We start from the raw sequence: 21442 nt of genomic DNA on the forward strand, positions 1-21442 counted from the left end.
TTGATTTGAAGATGTGCTTCTTCGTGGGGTTTTAACTACAGAAACTGTTTTTCAGAAGCTGTTTTTGTGCACTTTGTGTGTGTGTGTGTGTTAGTAGAATACAGTCCTTGAACCAAAGTTAGAGTTTAGCACAGAGTTTAGAAAGTGTACAAATTCATTTAATTGTTTCTCCTTTGTGCCAATTAACAGTGACTAATGACCCAGAGGCCTGATTACCAAGCGCTGATTGCTCATTACAAAGCCAAGCGTATGTAGTACTGGCCCACTAAAGTCGTGCATTATAATTGTGATTATAATGAATATTGAACTTGTTTTGTTTAGTTTTTAAGCTTAGTGGAAAGGCAATCTTGCATCTACATTAGCTATTAATTGGTAATCACAGGTGGGGGATGGGTTACCTAGCTGTTCTCAGTTTGCTTGTTTTGTTTTTTCCCACCGTTAGGTTTATTCAGCAGATATCCAGAGGAGGACTATGAGTCATTCCCTCTACCAGAGTCTGTCCCTCTCTTCTGCCTTCCCATGGGGGCCACAATCGAATGCTGGCCAGCTAACACCAAATACTCCCTCCCTGTTTTTTCCACCTTTGTCCTCACCGGAGCATCTGGAGAGAAGGTAAAATTGATGAATGGATAGGTTCACTCTTCTTTTGCCTTTTCTGTCTTTCTTCCTTATCCAGATGACTAACAAACATCTCAGCAGCATCATCAGATATGAGAGGATACCAGCAACTGTTAGACCTCATCAACAGACTGTAACTGTCATCTTTACAGCTGACGGGACCACAGACTAACGCACTGTAGTAGAGTTAGGCATGAGAAAACCACAGTGCTCTGCATGCCAGAAGGGAAAGTGGGTCAGGCATGCATGTTGCCTTTGTCAGGTAAAAACTGCATACCTAGTGTTTCTTTTTTTAGGTTGGGTCAGTTGGCTTAAATATAATAGTTGAAACACATAGATCCAATTGAATACTGTTGTATTTCGTTCGTATTTACGCATAAACAAGCAACACAGAGTGGACATGCACACTAGTATCCTGGCAAACATAATATTCTGGTGTTATTAATCTGCGGTATTCAGAGGCCTGGATAAGGATGTAGCAGTTACAGGTTCTCACCGTGTGCTATCTACTCACTCTCAGGATTAATTAATTATCTTTCTTGTCCTTTATCACAGGTAAGATTAACAAACCAAAAGTACCATCGACTCAGACAACAGAAATTACAGTATTTTTATTCAGTTTTTACATGGGTAGAAGGATTTTGAAAAAATATCTAATCTGCGACTATTTTGACTGATAATTGCAATTGCCATATGATTTGCGATACCTATTTTGTCAGAAATCCAGTTGTAACACACTAGACCAATGAACAGGACGGCGTATCACACACTTACCTACATAACAGATTATTCTGCAGATCATTTGTAGTGCTGACATCGCATGTCACTAACATCACATCCTCAGAAAATCTGCCCCGACAGCCTGCAGAAACTCCGGGACCCATCAAATGTCTAGTCAGAACCCATTATCCATCATGTTTGAATGGTGCCACTCAGATCAGTCGGGGACTTGATCCCTTTTGCTTAGCCTGTTCAGCCCATAAAGGTAAATCTCTTTGAGAACATACGCTGCCAAAAGTGATCTCCTCGCAGAGAATAGGAAAGAATATTCCTCACAAGGACCTAATACCTATCTTGTTATGGTCCTGTCCATATATGTTTATAAACCAAATTTTGTACATTTTACCCCAATTGGTACAACTATAAAAGAAATAAAGACGTGACTGTGTCCGTTTGCTTATGTGCAGCTTCAGACTCCACATACGTGTTAAATAACTGTATAGTGCCTTTCTAGTTTTTGTACTACTCAAAACACAGAAGCTACCATACAAGAGGCCAACTGCTCATCAGCTGAAAGAAAGTACTTGTGCACACACACACACACACACACACACGCGCTCAATTTGGGGTTCAGTATGCTGCCCAGGTACACTTATACATGCGGACTCGGGGAGCTGGGGATGGAACTGATGATCTTCTGATCAGTGGTCGACCTGCTGTACCTCTAAGCCACAGCTGACCCGTACGCACTCAAAAACAGACACACACACATTCTTGGTTTTGTAAATTACATTACAGTACATTACATTTAGCAGACGCTTTTATCCAAAGCTACTTACAATTGCTATTTATGTCAGAGGTCGCACGCCTCTGGAGCAACTAGGGGTTAGGTGTCTTGCTCAGGGACACATTCAGTAGAACCCGGGTCTCTCACACCAAAGGCAGACATCTTATCCATTGCGCCATCACCCCCCCCTTTGAAATCTAAGCACAAGCCTCTTCCCGCTGTGCTGGTCTGTGGGTTTGGAAAGTGGTCCACTTGGGATGCGGCTCATGTTGACACACATTAGTGAATTATGTGGTGAAATCGTGATTGCAGACAAATAACATCGAAAGCCTACCCATGTTTAGATAGCAGCAGCTCTTCTGAACAAGGCCAGTTAGGGGTCAGCAGGCATCGCCGGTTCCAAACCCTGTGCGGTCTGCTGCTGCTGAGTTAAGTTTGTGTGTGTGTGAGATTGGAAGGCCTGCTGTAGCACGTGCAGGGGGATATTTGGTGAGAACAGTGTGTATGCTGACTTTTGTTTTACTGGCCAAGGTCAGAGAGAGACTCAGCAGGACTCCACTCTTCAGTTTAACATGGAGCCTGCAGAGTCACCTGTTGACCCCTGTGTACACGCATGCACACTAGGGTTGGGCCGATAGACGATGCCATCGCCTCTTTCTGTCTCTTTCCCCCTCTCTGCTCCATTTTCTCCATCAGCAGTATGTTTTATAAAGTCGCCTAAAAGACTGAGAACTCGTCTTTTTTCTGTATATTTCCACCCGGAATCCGTTATCACGGCAGCAGGTGAGCCGCACGTCGGCTTATTAATGACGCAGCCTATCAAACAACTGAAACCAACATCTCTGTGTTCACTGTTGCTTTACCTGGTAAAATATCCACCTCGACTGGTAACGTTAGTTAATAGTCTTTTTTTTTTTTACCGAGTGAAGTCTGTGCGATTACACATGCACATAAGACGACCGCGCACCCAATGACATCGTCCATCCCGATGTTTCATTGTAGACATCGCCCAACCCTAACGCACACACACACTGTTTCTGTACAGAATGGCCGCAGTCAGTGTTGCATTATTATATTGATTTATTATCACTGATGAATTCACATGTAAGCAGAATTTTATTGTTGCATATGATCAAGGAGGAGCACATTTTAACTACTTTATATATGGATAGGAAATGCTAACGTTAAGTTGAAGTTCCTCAAAATTGTACTTAGATCAGTATTTGAGTTTATTTAATTTTGTGTATTTTGCATGCGTGTGTTATGTGCAGTTTGTTCAGGAGAGAATAAACCCAAACAAGACCAAATCAAACCTACCCAGAATGAGTCCCTTGAATAAGTGGGGACTGGTTAAATGTCATTACCTTGAAATATTGTTTTGTTTGTGTCACACACATGCCTTTTAAATAAACAAGTCCAATTGCCATTTATATACTCATAGAATAGAAATGCAATGCTGTTCAACAAATAAGGGTCGTTTCAATGGCGTACACACACACACACACACACACACACACACACACACACTGGTGTCCTCAGTTTAGTCATCGGCAAACAAAGACTTTTTGGGGAAAATGTTAAAAACTGACCCACACAGCGGCCCCAGACGGCCAGCAGACAACCCAGCTTGCTTTGATCTGTGCCTGAATTTGGAAAGTCTCATATTTCTAGGAAGCAAAGGGGATTTATTTGGCCTAATGCGGACGGTGGCTTAGCTTACTGCTGTTTGTTTGGCCGCAGTAAGCACTTATGGTATTGATGTTCAATAAAGGTGAAACAGCAGTATACTAATACTTACTTTATTTCTTTGCTTATTGATGTTTTCATTTATTGAAGAGTGCAGGGATGATTCAGAGTACTGCATACAGGCTTCTAAACTGCCTGTTCCTTTTCATTATTAGCTGGCCTGTTCATCTTTTGGACTTTCTCTTCTGGAGATGATTGTTCAACCATGACAAGATGTTTAAATTACATTGGTTCTCATTAAGACCGAAGTAATCTCCGTTTTGACCCTGAAAGTGAGGATATTTTCGGTTGTCTTCGCTTCTTCAAAGGGCTGTATGAGGGTTTACAATAAGGTTTACTTTAAGGTTAAGCTAAGGTTTGGTTTAGTTATGATGGTTAAGGTTAGTGTTATGCGCTAGGGAATGCATTATGTCAATAAAGCTCCTGTAGATAATGAGATTGATAATTGTTACTGTTGTTTTTCAAGCAAAAATGCCAAACATTTGCTCATTCTAGATGCTCAAATCTGAAATGTGAATACTTGCTGCTTTCCTTTGTCACATACTGTATAATTGTACATTGAATATTTTTAGGTTTTGGACTGTTGGTCAGGTACAACCAGCAATTTGATGACGTCAGCTTGGCAGATCAGTTGATAAGGAAAATAATAGTTCATTGCAGCCCTAGAGCTAATGAACACGGATGTAATATAGTGCAAGAAGCCTTCAAGGAGAGTTTAAGTTAGGTGATCTCAGACCTGCATATTTCTACAGCAGGCCAAAAGAAATGCTTTGCAAGTTTTACCTTTGAAAGAATATCCAGTATTAACCAGTGTCTAACAGAGGCAGTGTCACATCATAACTGTGTAACTGTGTAACAGAGATACAGCTTGACTTGTGACACTGTTTTTAGAAAGGGCTCGCTTGTGCAGTTACTGTATGTACATCCTGCACTGATGCCTCAGTAATCATGAGCTGTGATAGACATGATACATCTGCACATGGTGAGCTGTGTATCCAACATGTCCCCCTGTTTCAGGTGTACGGTGCTGCCATACAGTTCTATGAGACCTATCCGCAGGAGTGTCTGACTGATCAGCAGCTCTCCCAGCTGGGTCTCCTGAGCCCGGATCCACACAAACCCTCCTCCTCCAACACTACGCTGACAGCCACCAGCAGCACCACTAACAGCACCACAACCCCACGCTCTGTCTACACCAACAAGTGTATCTGCCTGCTTTCCCACTGGCCCTTCTTTGACGCTTTCCGCAAGTTCCTCACATTCCTCTATCGCTACTCCATCTCCGGCCCTCATGCCCTGCCCATAGAGAAGTGAGTTATTTTTAAAAAATCTCATACTTTCACCATTTTATGCTCTGTTACGTTCTTGCTAATAGTTGTTACATCAGTTTGGGATGACAAATAGGTCTAAATACTACAATACCCATGACCCTGTTGAATGAACACAACACTGCACCGTAGTTACTTATTTAGAGCAAAATTAAACTAAACACCCAAATTAAATGGATATAAACCGCAGTTTGAATTGTCAGTTTTTAAAAAAAACTGTAATCTTTAGTTTTCACCCCAGTTAGTAGTGTACGAGTATTTTAAGCTCAGTGATTGGATATTTCTTGCCATAGTTACCTTCTCCCCCAAAGTTTATATGTACACAGGCTTGTAACCTTTTACTTTTTTATCAAAGAACCAAATATTTCCTAATGCAGTTGTTCAGTATTTGTATTGAAGATTCAGCCAGGAGAGTTTCATGCTCATCCGCACTGTAAAAGTGCTCCAACTGTGATTGAGAACCAGGGGCCCCTGAAATAGGTGCCCCCATTTTCCATCTCTATTATTTCAGGCAGGATATCCTGTGTTCTGTAGAAATGCTGCCTGATATTTACCCGATAGAAAAAATATTTCTCTATAGTCAATGTTACACTCGGTGAGGAATGAATTACTCACCGTGTTCCACGGTAATTTAACTCATTGTTCTGGACGGCATTTTAAATTTCTTTATATTATTGGACTGTAACGAACATGGACATTTCTTAGGATAAAGCCAAAAGAGAGAGAGTCAAAAGCCTCCTCAGGCGGGTGCGGGTGAGTTGATACTGCGTGAGGGGAATTTGAGTAAGAAGTAGTACTCACCACATAATTCAGTGTTGTCATAACTCAAAGTCAAATCTTAACACAAAGACATGGAACACATATCATTCAGTATGACTTGCACGTTTTGAGAATATCGTAATCTCTGATGCCCGTCATTAATTAAAGTCTATAAATCTGCTTAGAAATCATAGAAAAAAGGCTTGCCTTATAACTCCAGAACTTTTTAAGATCAGTAACCAGTGCAGGTGATAAAATCACACCACCTCCCCTAGAGTAATAATTCCAGTCTGATTGTGGTTTACAAATCATATTGTTGTTTTTTTTTTTGACAAAAAAACAATATTCTTGTACAGGAAGTTACTCTATGCTGTCAACCTTATTAATTCAAAGGAGATACGACCCGGCTTGTGGGGAAAAGGGAAGCAACATGAACCAGAATGTTTTTGGTAAAATTGCAAGTTATTTATTTACAGTGTTCACCAAAAAGGGCTGGTGGGTGCTGCTTAAATCAAAGAAATAAATATAACTTAAAGAAGTCTCTCCAAAATGAGAGATGGCCATTAGCTACTTTAAAATCAATTTAAACAAAACTCTCTCTGACCAGTCATCAATAATCAAAGTGAGACAAAAATGAGCAGCACCCTCTAAACCTAGTGTTTCTAAACATAAACTGAATCTACAGGTGTCTGGTTGGTATCAGTTAACCCCACTAAGATCCTTGCCCAATTGCATTACCACAGCACTTGTAAATCACTCAACGAAAGCTCCTACTGAAGTTAACACATTCACTAAAGTAGAGCACAATACAAACGAAGGAAAAATCGCAACTGCCAGGTTCAACAGGGAGGCAGGTATTTAAACAGGGGGAATGTCTGGAAGGCTGTAGATGATTGGAAGGGACTGCCAGACGCCGCACCAATCAGGTCGCCGACCGGAACCAGAAAGTAGGCAGGTCTCTTGTCGGCCAATCCTCGGCGAGGGATCGCACATCCTGCTTAGCATGACACACTGGCTGCACAACACAGATACACATACACAGATAACAGCTGTGGCCTTAACAGGGACTAACAGCAAAGTCAGATCTTTAATGTTGATGTTATAGTGGAAATGTTTACCATCTGGACACCAGATCGTGGCTTGCAACTATTGTCCAAATTTGAGCCGCTATCCCTTCAAAATACACCAAATAACAAATTAGTTCTCGTAATGTTAAATATATCACCAATACTGTTCTCTCTAACAGGGTTGAGTTATGTTGGACACTTACTTGACATTACCCTGGTCAGGTGATGTGTGTGGCAGGTTCATGCTTTTCATGTTTTTCTGCTGCTCATAACTCTCACCCGTCTGAGAGGGTTGCATTGACGGATTATTCGGCCTCCTGTTATTTTTGGCCTCACATCTCCTAATTCTTCTTCTTCTTCCCAGGCACATCTGTCATTTTATGCACAAAGTTCCCTTCCCTTCCTCCCAGAGGCCTCGCATCCTGGTGCAGGTAAGTTTAGGTCGCAAGAGAAAAACAATCTCTGTGATGTTTGCTGCATGTGGTTCATGTTAGAAATGGGTAATCATCATTTTGCAGAAAATAGTGTTGTTTTCTGACGGTGTTTAGGATTGCCTGTGGGGTGCAGTAGCTTTGGTCCTCCATTATGGATGATTATTTAAATGATTCAGTGCAGGCTTTTTTTGCTTGGTTGGTTTTATCTCACTTTCCAGCTTTTCTACAGCTTTCCCCTCATGACAGCTTGATGTTGAGCCAGCCAGTGTCTTCTCCTTTACCGCTCAGGTGAGAGCAGCTGCATACAAGTTTTTCTGGTGATATTTCACACCACTAATATTATGCTAAAATGCCATTTATGCATTTTGTTACTGATTGACCCAAGGATGCAGTGTATGTATGTGTAGAACAAAATAGTTTGGATACCACATTTTGCTCAACCATGAATCATGATGATTTGTATACCTGGTATATTAAAGTCTCTAATAAGAATTCTTAAATAGGTGTTAAATACTTTACTATTATTGATTTTGAGATCCCTTCATGCACTTGAAAATAGAATAAAGAGAATGCCTATATTCACACTAGTATTCATCTACTTATATTTTGGAACCCAAAATGTGTTCAAGGACCAGAAAAGTTAATAGACCATGTTGTGGTTCCTTCTGGATGTAGTAAGTACATTTTTATGTATGAATTTATCATGTTTGTGTTTTTGTAGTGGTGGTCGATTTTCCACGCTGCTCCAAAACCTTGGACCAGAGAACGCCGTCACCTTGCTGGTGTTTGCTGTCACTGAACATAAGATCCTGGTTCACTCATTACGACCCGCCGTACTGACCAGCGTCACTGAAGCTCTGGTGTCTGTAAGTTACTGCCTTTAGCTGCACAGAGTGGTTACATATCTGCCCTCAACCTGTAGTGTATTCCTCCCTCTCCATGTTGCCTTCACGCTCTTCTGGCTTTCGTCCTATTCTTGGCTTTTGTTTGCTTTCTTTCACATTTTATTTTAAGTAAACTGTTGCACTGATGGTTATTAATGTCAAATATGGTTGTGGTAGTTTCTGCGTTGGTCACCATTAATTGTGGAAAGAGCGGATGTCTGAGAAATTAAGTGAGGGATTACAGGTTGTTGAATTCTCGTTAGGATGTTTTTTTTCATAGTACCAGATAGGGGTGGGGGAAAAAATCGATACAGCATAGTATCGCGTTATTTTGCAAGGCAATATCGTATCCTAACACGAACGTCAAGTATCGATCTTTTATTATATAAATTGTGCATGAGAAGTTTGTTTTTTGGCACTAACAAAATTACTTTTTCAGTCCACTAGAAAAAGAGTTTTCCTTTGGGGACACAATTTGAAGTTGGGAAGAAGATAAAATATTGCCATAAATTGCAATATGTTTAAAATCGCAACAATATCGTATCGTGACATAAGTATTGTGATAATATTGTATCGTGGGGCCTCTGGTGATTCCCACCCCTAGTACCAGAGTGGTTAGTTTAAATAAACCCACAACATTTAACAAGGGAGCCCTATCCTCCTTTTGTCTCACTTTATCTTTCTCATCTTCATCCTCCTCTTTAGATGATTTTCCCGTTCCACTGGCCGTGCCCTTATATTCCTCTGTGCCCCCTGGCGTTGGCTGACGTGTTGAGCGCCCCCTGTCCGTTCATTGTTGGTGTGGACTCCCGCTACTTTGATCTTTATGACCCCCCACCAGACGTGAGCTGCGTGGACCTGGACACAAACACCATCTTCCAGTGAGTATAATACCCAAAAACCTTCTCATTGTGGTTGAGTTATTTAGTCAAGTTATTGATGTGATTAAAATCTTTAAAATATGCAGTGTTGTGAATATCGTATGACATCGTTGTGTGTAGGATAAACTACCGGGCAATGAGCCACACATGTGCTGTACAGCACTTCCAGCTAAGAGCTCAACATTGTTTCCTTTGCTGCATCGTTTTTTCCCCTGACAACAAAACTGCCAGTTCATGAGTTCAAGTTTAAAAAAAACAGGAAATTTTCCTGGAGTCCGGGTGGAAATATGTGTTGTGTCAGACGAGAATGCATTTTTCTTGTGTGTCAGTTAACGTCAGTAACAGTTCACATCATTTTCGACCTCATTACCAGCCAGTCAGCGTTGGGGTGTTCTGAACTCCCCTGGCCCGACCGCTGTCCATGTGGGTTTTGGCCTCTCAGTCTCTCCAGAGCTCAGTGTGTGCTTCTGCTTTTCTAGCAATGAAGATAAGCGAGCCCTCACGTGGAAGATCCTGCCAAAGAAAGCCTGTAAAAACCTAATGAATGTGCTGAGCAATCTCTACCAGCAGCTTGTGGATGGTGAGTACTGGGCCTCACGAATGAACGGGTAGAACAGTTCTAAAAATGGGTCAGTTGTTTGATTTAACAAGCAAAGCACTTTCAGGACTTTCACTTTTCTATCCAGTGGTTCTTTTTATTCTGTGCTCAGTTGAAGGTGATAGGCCGTTTTCAAAAGGTCAAGTTCGAACAAATTCAAACATTCATGTAATTTGTTCAAACCCTTGGGGCATTGCATGTTCTTGGACTGTATTTTGTTTTTTGTTTTTTTTTTACCTTTTTCTGATGTTCAGTGTAGTCAAAAATGAAAGAGTCCTCACAGGCTGGTATGCTTCATTCATCATCTCTAGTTTTGGATTCTGTTGTCTTTACAATTTGTTCCCCATTCATTCGTACTGTTCTGCTCTCCATTCAACTAATTGAAAACCAGCAATAATCCCATCATAGCATAATATCCTAATTACCCGTCTGGCCCGCCATGGTGCTCATTGTATTATTGTCAACTTTCTCTGGTGTTCGTGGAGCACACTCACTGACAGACCAAGAAACCTGCTGCTTATTGAGCTGTAGAAATTGAATTAATGAATTTTCTGATTCAGTGAAGTTGAAAACCTACCCAGCTTCTGCCAAAAGTGCTGAATATTGATATGCCTGCCAGAGGTTATAGTCGACACATTTAAGCCTCATGGGCCTTCAAAAACTTGGATATCAACTATAGTTTATTTTCCTTATTATATAAGCCTAATTCTCATATCCAATAGGAATACTAACTTAAATACTTAAAGCAGTGCACTGGCGTAAGACCTATCAGTACATACCCTTTGAACACAACAACTTGATCACAATGCAAGTGATGAAACATTTGAAACAGCCACCTCAGTTTAAAGTGATGATTCAACCTTTATCTTAACATGAACACAGAGGTTCACATACAGTACTGTATGTAGTGACAGGTGCTGGTTTTGATTTCTTTCTCTGTCTTCAGGTCAGTGCCGTCCTGACGGGCTGCTGGAGCTGAGCATGAGCGATTCATCAGAGCTGAGCTGTGGGAAGAGCCTCCACATGCTGGAGCTGGAGATCCAGGAAGCCTTCCTGCGCTTCATGGCAGCCATTTTGAAAGGCTACCGGTCATTCTTACGACCTATCACCCAGGCACCCTCTGAGAAAGCCACCGACGCTAGCTCCCTTTTTGACTTGCAAGGTATCTGAAAAAATCTCACTGTGACACTGAAACCATTTATCCGTATGCAATGTGAGTCAGAGAGCCAGGTCTGAGTCACAGAAGAAACGATGTGAGAGGATGAACCTAGCTGTCCTTTTTCTCAGCGACATCCTCAAACTCCTCACACATAAACATAAACAAGCCAGCCTTTTCTCTGAGAAAGAGATGTATCTAAATGACCCTTCCCACCAGAATGTCTGTCATGCAAAAAGGCTTTTTCTTCGCTCCACTTTTTCATCATACAGTCTTCAGCCAAGACAGTTTGAGTCACAGTTACAGTACAGTTACAGACCATGATTAGCGCTAATGAGTCTATGAATATATACACTAATACAACGTCATCTGTGGCACCTTCCTCTCTGGAGCCAGCCTCAAAAACAGATGGCGTTGTTTAATACATATGCTGTTTGGGTATGAAGGCTGGGGGTTTGTAAAGATGGCTGGGTTGGTGGTTCAAGGCTGTTTGCAGATTGAAGGTTAGTCATTTAGCAGCACAGCTGCTAAATGCTCCAGAGGCTTCTTGAGTGTGGCCTCTGGATCTGAGCCCATGAAAGCTGGTTCACATCACAGCTGAAATGAGTTGGGGTGAAATCATGGCTGCTCCGCTGGAGGATAGCTGTAGCCAAGGTCATGTCCAGTATGAGATATATGATATCGTAAACAGGAATAGCTGTATTACATTACATAATGACTTGAGGAAAGATGTTACAGCTCGTGCATCATGTTTATGAACTCCTGACTGTTTTGGGACCTAATATGCATAACAACAACAAATGACAGAATGTGTTAATATGCCTGTATGGCCTATTTTCTATGTTTCCCTGTAGCCCTCTAAAAATACAGTCTCCTTCATTATATAATTATAGTGCTTTCAGTCCAACATATATGAATTTCAAATTATTAAATGCAGATTGCATCTGTATTTTCTTTTCGAGAGAAAATCATACCACAAAGAAAAGATGATAAACATACACGACATTACAGAGACTGTTGCTTAACACACTATGGAATTAGTAATTGTTGGGGTTTGTAAGTATCTAAGTGCCTAATCTAGTGTACATTTGTTATGGCCTTAAGGTCACAAAATATCCAGAACTCTGAGGACCTGTTTTGTTTTTTCACCACCGTCTGTGGTTATGAGCTGTTGGGTTAAACAAAAATTTGGTACCTAAATGAAAATATAAGTATCTTAATATGTATTTTGGGCTCTTTATGTTGATATTTCAAACCTTGTTATTGAACTGTTGATGATTACATTTACACACACCTGTCCGTATTTGCTTAAAAAAGGTTATTCATTACAGTCAATATCACTGTTTTAAAAAAAGATGTTTGGAGGTTTTAGTGTTACTTTTTCTTCATATTTTCAATTAGTCACTTACTGTAAAACTTCAATTAAAAGCCTAGTCACAATTAGAAGCCTGTCCCTTTTAGTAGCCTTGTGTGGCTACGCGTTTTGACAAATAAATGCAAGTCTCAATTAGACACTTGGTCTCGTTTTCTAAGTTCTTTGGATGTATAAAACCTCTTGAGACCCTCTAGGTCACCTGCTTGAGGTTGTTCTAGGCTGCTTAGATTGTGCATACTTATACATACATAAACTTTGGTCAATATGGGCATGCTACACATCGTTAGAATGGTTAGATTATGCACAATTCAATCATTTATTCATTTGTGCATTTTACGGAAACAATGATCCTCGAAGTATTATTGGTTCAGATTTGCCGGCATGGTAGGTAGGCAGGCCTGTCCCATATATATGCCTGTCCCAAATATAGGCATAGAAAGATCAGTGATTTAAGCAAATAAAAGTCTGGGCTATTAATTTAAGTTTTACAATTATTTGGTCTTCAGGTTATAATAATGACTTTACCAGAGGAAGTGTATTCAACTTGACAGTGATTTGACACAAATGCATTAATCAGTAAATGTAGGAAGAAAGTACTTGATTAGCAGTATAGTGAAGCTACTGAGAGGAGTTTCAGTCAGGATCAATTGATGGTCCAGGTTTCAAGCACAAAGCGTCGGGATTAAAATATTTATCAGCTGTAGGAAGTATTTGGCTTCCACCTCTGTGTTGGGAGCCAGTGACCATCCATCATGCTTTCAGTCTCACAACAGCAAGGGCTTATTAGTCAATTAAGCAGCTTTCAGCATCTATTAAGAAGGCTATTCACCACATTGTTGTTCATCCCAAATAGGCCATTACACTAATAACAATGTGTTGGCTTGCATTATCCTAACCAAGACAAATGGAAAGTATATACATAGAGCCTTCTCAGGGATAATGGATTCCTTAACCACAAAATCCCACACCTTTTTGGAAGTCTGTAAATTGCTATTGTGAACACTTACTCTTTTCAGTAGATGAAAGGAGTTGAGCTATGTAAATAAACCTGCTGCTGTATCTTAAATGATCTGTGAATCATCCCTCATATTAGTCAAGAAGTCAAGTCTCTGCAAGGTAAGATTACTGTCGTTTGTAAACGCTAACCTGAAAATTTATGTTCTCAGGGTTCTTGAAGAGCCGCGACCGCTCACACCAGAAGTTCTACTCGCTGATGACCAAAACCCAGATGTTTATCCGCTTTATTGAGGAATGCTCCTTTGTCAGCGACAAAGACGCCAGTCTGGCCTTCTTCGACGACTGTGTTGACAAAGTAAGTGTGGTATTTAATCCCATAGAGCGTCTTTGTATGTTTTCATTTTGATCTCACAAAATTCGACAAAAAAGCTTTGTCCGTGCTCCTCATCATCTCAGTCTTCCTTCTTCTGGATTGATTCTTTCTCACCAGGCCTTTTTGTGCTCCACTTGTAGCAGCATTAATAGTTTTCAAACAAACCTGCTTCTGTCCTTTCTTCTTTTTCTTTCTCTTTCCCTTTCTGCCTCTGTTTGCGAGCAGCTATACAGTTCAGAGCGGAGTGCAGACAAAGGAGGCAAGGTAAGTCTGTCATTCTCACCTGTTCTGGCTACATTTTGTTTGCAGCTGGGAGATTAGTGCATGGTCCCAGCAACCGACAAAATGACTTCAGATCAAAATACAGGAATCAATATTTTGTCTCCTAGAAGCAAAAAGTATGCCTGTAGACAACCCTTCATCCCTTCAGCTTTAGTTTGAGCTTTAATGTTTTATTCCCCACCCAATCATCAGTGTAATTTAAATGAGTTCCTTATGATCCAAAGTATATCAACTTCCTAGAATCTTTCCTTTTTAATGAATATTGGAATATTCACTGTCCACATCAAATTTGCTGCAACAGCAATTTGTCCCGAGATAGTGAAAGTACAGATTTATTGAAAATCCATGTGCAGTTTTCTGCAATGGTTTCTGCCCTACATTTTTCATGACTCGAGTGAGTAAGGGCTTTTAGTGCTTCAGTGATTTCTGAAGTACTTACGAAGCGTGAAGTTATTTATTTATTTAGTTTTTTCTTTTACATCCCCTGAGCTTCATATTCTTCAGTGTGACAATATGAAGAGCATTGGAGAGGCTGTCGGTATATCTTCTGTGCTCCACCGGGAGCATTTTGAGTAGATTGACCCGCTGTGCTCTTTGGGTAGTGTTGCTCTATCAGACTGCGTTTGTATTGTGAAGGTTAAACTTTGTGTGTTTGTAATCTCAAAGTCCACGCAGTCACTCGGTTCCCCTGTCACGTCTTTGGGTCACTGCTTTTTTCAGGTGACATTTGTAACAGACTCTGAAATAGACTTGGCCGTCCTTGGATTACTTGTGTATGTGTGTGCGTGTTCTCGCTGTGATTGAGACATAGTGGATGTGAATCAAGAGGCCAGCATCCACAGCCTCCCCTCCCTTTGCTCCCAGGTCTGCAGTGGAGCCCAGGTCTCGTCGTCCTCCATGTGTGTCAGCTCCACGGGCGATTAAGTCCTCCGACTGTCTTTCTGCACTGTGGTTGGATTACATTATGTACTCTCTAGGAGAGAAAGCACACTGCAGCACCACCGCCGAGCCTGCACACACGTCACACTCTACACTACACACAAACAGCAGTCACATAAGACACAAAAGGCTATTCATACACAGGATATATAATGACATCAATTAACACCTGTGAAAATACAGTTGAAAATAAACAATTTTTGGATCGCATAAGTAAATCAAGACCACAATTTAAAGGGCCAATCAGTAATTAATTTAACATATTCATTACAGTTATACTTATCCTCATTTTGGGATCAGGTGCATGTACCTTTAAAGCCTAATTCTTTCTTTGATAGTCTGGGAATTTTGCTTTTGTTAAATGAGAATATCGACACCACTGTCATATTTCTGTGGTATGTAGCTGAAGTCAGCCGCCGGTTAGCTTAGCTCAGCTTATAGACTGGAAACAGGGGGAAACAGCTAGCCTGGCTCTGTGCAATAGTAACAAGATCTCTCTCTATTTTGTTATATGCCTAGTGAAGACTACACAACATTTACCGTTGGCACAAAAACAAAGTGTAAAACGACAAGTTATGGTTTCATGTAGTTATCCTGTGCTAGATTATTCCTTGGCTGGGAACAGTGACTTTCTGGAGCTTTAGAGGTGTTGGTTGGTGGATTTGTTTCAAACTATACCTTAGTGTTGGCAGAATATTTTAGGGAGGAGTGTGGATGAAAGTAGAAATGGCAAGTAGATTAAATCACAGTTGTTTCTGTATCTTTACGAGTTAACCTGCAGTCATTCAGCAGACACTGGGTACCCTCGCTCGTGCACTCAGCCTCTTGGAAAGCTTCCTGTCAGACGTCTCACCAGTCTGTGTTTTTCTTACTGATGTCTGAACTGACGACAGACTTGCTTGTCAGACAGATTGCTTCTTCATCATTGCAGCTGTCTCAAGTCTCTGTGGAGCAGGACAGGTTGTTTCGTATTAAAAAAACAAAAAAAAATCTTGCTCAAATATCCACAGGTATAAGTTACATGACATTTGTGAGTGTGGGGGAGATGCTCAGTTCTTAAAAAGGTCCCAAATGCTTTTGTCTACATTGGAATTATTTTGATACTTTAGTGTGTTTGATATTACGAGAAGGAGGACATCAAATGACACACAGGATAACACAACAAAGACTTATTTTCAGTGTGGTCCTTGTAAAGATAGCAAAGAGGCAGTAGTTCCAAATCATCACTGTAAATACCGTCATCAAAAAAGTCACTTCAACTCAAATTAAATTGTAGAAAAAATTACACGCACATTTTGAGATGTTTATCTGTAAATGATAAAAATGTTGTTTAACGAATTGTGAGTTCTTAAGATGTTCTCAAGCAAAAAAACAACATTTTATAAGCAATAGTTGAACAGCACTGTTGTCACTTTAGTTAAATATTAATTATCTGGCCAGAAGCCCTTTTCCCCAGCCACGTTCTTTAGCACTTAGTGCTGGTTTCCTGAAAATATGGGATATATAATCCCTTCAAGTTCTGGGTCCAGAAGATCTCTATGAGGAGGCTTCCAGGAAGCAGCCTGATCAGTTGCCTGAATCCCCACAGCTGGTTCCTTCCAATGCAAAAGAGCAGTGTTTCTACTCTGATCTCTTTCTAGATATCTGAACTAATCCACTTTTAGTTTTGTGTTTTAGCCTGTGCTCAGAGAAATGTCACCGAACATTATATTAGCCAAGAGAATTAATGAAAGGGTTCTTGGCCTAAAAGGCTTTAGACTGCACCAAAGAACATACACTTTTGTCTCCCACACTTTACTACTTTGGCTTTTATTGCTATCAGACTAACTAGACTAAATTATGAACTTTCAGTAAGTGCTTCTCTTCCCTTCCATCCTCCATGAATAAAATCATTGCTTGTAGCACTAGAGCCTGTCATTAAGCACTTCCCAATTTACGATGCTTCCCTCCGTGACCCTTCAATTTTTATATCCACTATAAAGCTCAAACCTCCTGCTATAAGACCCGGAAACTGGAAGTCTTAATTGTCAGCTCCACCAACATGGCTGTAGTAAAATATGTGCAGTAAATCCAAATGTCAGCAGTGAAAATGATAGGTGTTCTCCATTGTGCCCACTGCATTTCATTTTTCCTCTTTTCTGGCATCTTTTTTGATAAAATCTGAGCATTTCCCCCACCGCTGAGCATCCATAACATGTAATCTGCCGGATAAGGGGTTATTGCTACAGACTTGCTGGTTGAAACTCAGCTTTATAGTAATTTAATGCGCCCGCCGAGTTGATTGCAGACTGTCGTGTATCAAGCACACGCAGGATTGACTACATGGGACTTAACTCACACACGAGCCTTTACAATATATTGTATAATATGATATAATATGTCAAATTAAACTTAATGCACACTGTGGCAGGACGATTGGCTGACTGTGATTGATTGTGGAAATCAAACTGATTGGTGATCCTGGTATTTAAATATAGCTATAATATGATAAATCAGTCATCCAAAGCTGGATTTGAGATACTGTACTGTTATGAAAAAGTTTACTTTTAAAAATTCACAGAATATTTTAATACATGCACAATCACAAGATAAATAATTCTCCATATAGATATGGGTTTAAATGTTCGCTGTACAGTAGCAGATACTGTAAGGCAGCAGAGCAAACATACTGCTCACACACCCAAGTTGCAGAATTATATTAGATGGACCACAGCAGGACTTTCAATCTAATTTTATTTAATCCTTAAATGGCCACTACACCAATTTTACATTTACTTATTTTAGTTTATCAGTCAGAGGAGTACAATGCAGCCTGTTGAGGAAAAAAAAACTACTGAACTTCTTGTTTATCTCGACTTGGGCTTGAGCAATAGTGGGGGTGTGGAGTGTGAAAGAAACAGGTGTTTACCTGGAAGGTCCAACTGAAGCACAGTTATTTAGATGCATTTTAGGAAGTGCAGGAGCCAGTTTTACTAGGGACTAGAAGTCAGGATATCTCAGCCTGTAGTTCATCGTTTTGGACCAGTCTCTCATTTTTTTTTTTTATCTGTCTCTTACAAGTGTCCCAACTGTATGGAAGTGCAAAACCAAATCATGGAACTACTGTTTTAGTCAGCTGTCTTAAAAAAAGGCTTTGGAACTATTTTGCAAATCCTACCAGAGATCAGAATCAGCTTTATTGGCCTAGCATGTTAACGCATACAAAGAATGTCACTCCAGTGATATAATTGTAATTATAATTGGTATCATTGAACTTGACATTAAACAAAACTGTGTAGGAAGATGGAGAACTGAATTGCACAGGCTAGTTTCAGCTTTGTGTGTGTGTGGTGACAGAGGGGGGCTGCAGAGAGGTAGAGTGAGTATGAAAAACGAGAAAAAAGAAACATAAAGAGAAGCTTGTTCACTCGGGAAATCTAGGTCACCTGCTGTCATCCGCTCTCAGCTTTCCCAGACATTCTGCAGAAATCCTGCTATCAGGGTGATGGCTACAAAGCTGTTTTGAAATTATGCTTCAGTAAAAAAAAGAAAGTAGGGTTTACAAAGGTGAATTCGCCAAAGCCCTCCCATGCAAAAGCTGACACATTTATTACACGGTATTATGTCAAGATCTGTGTTGAAGTTCTCACCTGTCTCATGGGATACTTCCTTCGCCCTCCCTCTGTCAGCTGTGATAGATGCAGGGTCACAGTACCACCACCCAAATATCTCTGTTCATGTTTGTGTGTTCTGTTCCGCAGGTGGACAGTGACAGGCCGGAGGAGACCAGGCTGATAGAGATTGATGAATCCCAGCGCAGTGAGCACACAGTCTTTATCACACCTCCAGAGCTGCCTCCTCTGCCTGAGGGGGAGGAATATCCACTATGCTACAGGTAAAAACTGTATTTATATATCTGACATTTCCTCTCAAACGGCAAAATAGATCTACACAACGATCAGCCATAACATTATGACCACTTGACAGGTGAAGTTAATAACACTGATTATCTTGTTAGCATGGCACCTGTCGGTGGGTGGAATATACTAGACAGCAAGTGAACATTTTGTCCTAAAAGGTGACGAAGCAGGATTTGAGTGACGACTGAATTAGAGCATGTCTAGAACCTAAAGCTAGGGAAGGCAATTTGTTTCAGAAGCCTTTTTGTTTTGTTATATTTGTTGAAATTGTCTTTATATCCCAAGAGCAATCAATAAATCAATTGCATTGACACAAAAAGAAAACTGGTGGCTGTCGCAGGACTGTAATGAAGGCCTACCTGCCTGTCTACCTGCAGGCACTCTGCCCAAGCACTCGCATGAACATGTGTTTTTAGGGAATGGCTTTGGAGGGAAGCCTAAAGGGAGCGGGTGGGATTTTTTTCCGTTGGATACTTTAAAAATCTAGCTGTCTCTTGCTAGTTTCTCCAATGTTCTCTTTAAAACAGAATGTGGAATTTGGAAACAAACAAGTTAAGTGTTATTTATAAGTGGGAATGGTGTACTAATTTGTTAAGTGCCATCTCCCCACCATCTTCTATGAGTCTAACTGAATTCAAGACTCACACCTAACAGCAGGAAAGAAATTGGAAAGTCAGAAAAATACACTGAGATGAAATTGGTTTACTAATTCTTAGAATAGCTGATTGAAGACCAGCAGGAGTCCAGCTGCCTTACTGAGGACCAAAGACTGAACACTACTGGTGGTCTGTGTGGGCCTGAAAATGCCCTGTTTGTATTCTGCAGTCATATTTTTGCTCTAAATAATTTATGCCAAGAGATTTTTCAGAACCACCGAATGATCCATCCACAATGACCAGCAGAGTTTATTACCATCTCTCTTTGTAGATAATTATATCAATCAGTATCTGAATCATTTCATATTAGATATGAGCAAAATTTACTATGTTGACACCATAGGAGTGCCAGGAGAACAAATTTATGCCTGTTGTCTCTAAAATAAAACCTTTATTTAACTAGGAAGTCACATGGAGATTAAAACGTCTTGTGTGTGTGTGTATGTTCTTCATCAGGTATGATGGTTTCCCAGTGTTAAGTCTTGACCTGTTTGACCCTGTGGAGGGCCTGCGGACCACCTCCTCCCGCCTCGCTGCCAAGCACAGCTGTCCCACCAGCCCTGCCCCCATGTTTAGACGCACCAAGCAGGTCCGCATAGCAGTAACTCACTTTTGTCACACAATGATTTATTGATTTGCCTGTTTAGGTCCTGAGCTGATGTGCTTCTTCAGATTTACCTAAAATTAGAGCAACATTACAAGGTTATTTTTCAACATTGCCAAACTCGCAGCCAAAAAAAAGAACAATCTCTAAATTGCATATGGTTGATAACAATTTAGACTATCAGATGACCTTTAAAGAAAATTACTCAGTTTTACAAATGTTTAACTGCCTTAAACAACCAATACATAAAAAACAAGGAGCTATGGAAATGGAAGTTTTATTTCTTATGTAATGGTGGAAAGCAAAAGGATATGATTAACTGGGTCAAGGGTGATGAGATGAACTTTTAATCTAAAAGATTAGATTTCAGGAGTCTCATCTGTGCATTAAAGAAATTCTTCTTCCACAGGAGATCAAATCAGCCCAGAAGATAGCCAAGAAGTACTCGTCTATCCCCCAACTGTGGTCCAAGTGCCTGCTCCGTCACTGCTATGGCCTGTGGTTCATCTGTCTGCCAGCATACGTGAAGGTGTGCCACTCAAAGGTGCGGGCACTTCGCACCGCCTACGATGTCCTCAGGAAGATGCAGGCAAAGAAATTGCAGCCCCCTGACGAGGTACATTCATTCAACCAGACATGTTGTTAGGTTTTACTATTGCTGACGATTACAACAATGTTTGCACTCATTTTAGATCAGCCACTTGTTTTAATTCAGCTTTTTGTCTCACATCAAGGTCTATTTGTAGGGGTTGTTGTCTTTCTGCTTAAATAATCAAACACGTACATATGATGTTCAGGTTTGCTACCGGGTGCTGATGCAGCTGTGTGGACAATATGGCCAACCTGTCCTGGCTGTCAGGGTCCTCTTTGAGATGAAGAAGGCTGGAGTTCACCCCAATGCCATCACTTACGGCTACTACAACAAGGTACAGTACATGCCTCTGTTAATCATAACGGAGCCAAAATTGTTCTGTGTGGTTGATAAAGTGGTGTGATGTTAATTTGCCATTAAAGGTTTTTATTTATGTCATAAAATAGTTGATGGTAGAATATTCTTTAAACATATTCTGCTCAAATCTACACCTTAAAAATGTGGCCTTGTATTTAAAGGTGGATATAAGGTGCAACTCGCAATACCTACCCAGTGCAGTTTCTTACACAAGTGCTAATAGAAATATATTTGCACTGGGACTCCCAAGTTTTACAGTATACTGTCGCCGTGGGTGCGGTGTTCCTAATGTGGCTGTGTTCTGCTGATTCTGCTGCAAGTTCGGCTAATGTGTGAACACACCCATGGCCAAATGTCAAGCACATCTCTGGAAAGAGTGGGTCCATTTTCCATGAGTTGTGATGGAAAAAGACACAGAGTCAGGGCAATA

At 40.6% G+C, this 21442-nt stretch overlaps 1 protein-coding gene across 2 annotated transcripts in view; it reads left to right on the plus strand.

Annotated features, from left to right (window-relative positions):
* LOC123958557 (C-myc promoter-binding protein-like) overlaps nucleotides 1–21442 on the plus strand; it is a 158167-nt gene that overhangs the window by 29902 nt on the left and 106823 nt on the right. For both annotated transcript variants that reach the window (XM_046031962.1, XM_046031963.1), the window contains exons 5-17: nucleotides 443–612; nucleotides 4889–5181; nucleotides 7390–7456; nucleotides 7689–7747; nucleotides 8181–8325; nucleotides 9049–9224; nucleotides 9704–9804; nucleotides 10769–10984; nucleotides 13520–13665; nucleotides 18645–18778; nucleotides 19916–20048; nucleotides 20473–20679; nucleotides 20861–20989. In XM_046031962.1, coding sequence (XP_045887918.1) covers nucleotides 443–612; nucleotides 4889–5181; nucleotides 7390–7456; nucleotides 7689–7747; nucleotides 8181–8325; nucleotides 9049–9224; nucleotides 9704–9804; nucleotides 10769–10984; nucleotides 13520–13665; nucleotides 18645–18778; nucleotides 19916–20048; nucleotides 20473–20679; nucleotides 20861–20989 — 1976 coding nt within the window. The remainder of the gene's footprint in view (nucleotides 1–442; nucleotides 613–4888; nucleotides 5182–7389; nucleotides 7457–7688; nucleotides 7748–8180; nucleotides 8326–9048; nucleotides 9225–9703; nucleotides 9805–10768; nucleotides 10985–13519; nucleotides 13666–18644; nucleotides 18779–19915; nucleotides 20049–20472; nucleotides 20680–20860; nucleotides 20990–21442) is intronic.

This window comes from Micropterus dolomieu, linkage group LG20, assembly GCF_021292245.1.
Source record: "Micropterus dolomieu isolate WLL.071019.BEF.003 ecotype Adirondacks linkage group LG20, ASM2129224v1, whole genome shotgun sequence".
NCBI classification, from domain to species: Eukaryota; Metazoa; Chordata; class Actinopteri; order Centrarchiformes; family Centrarchidae; genus Micropterus; species Micropterus dolomieu.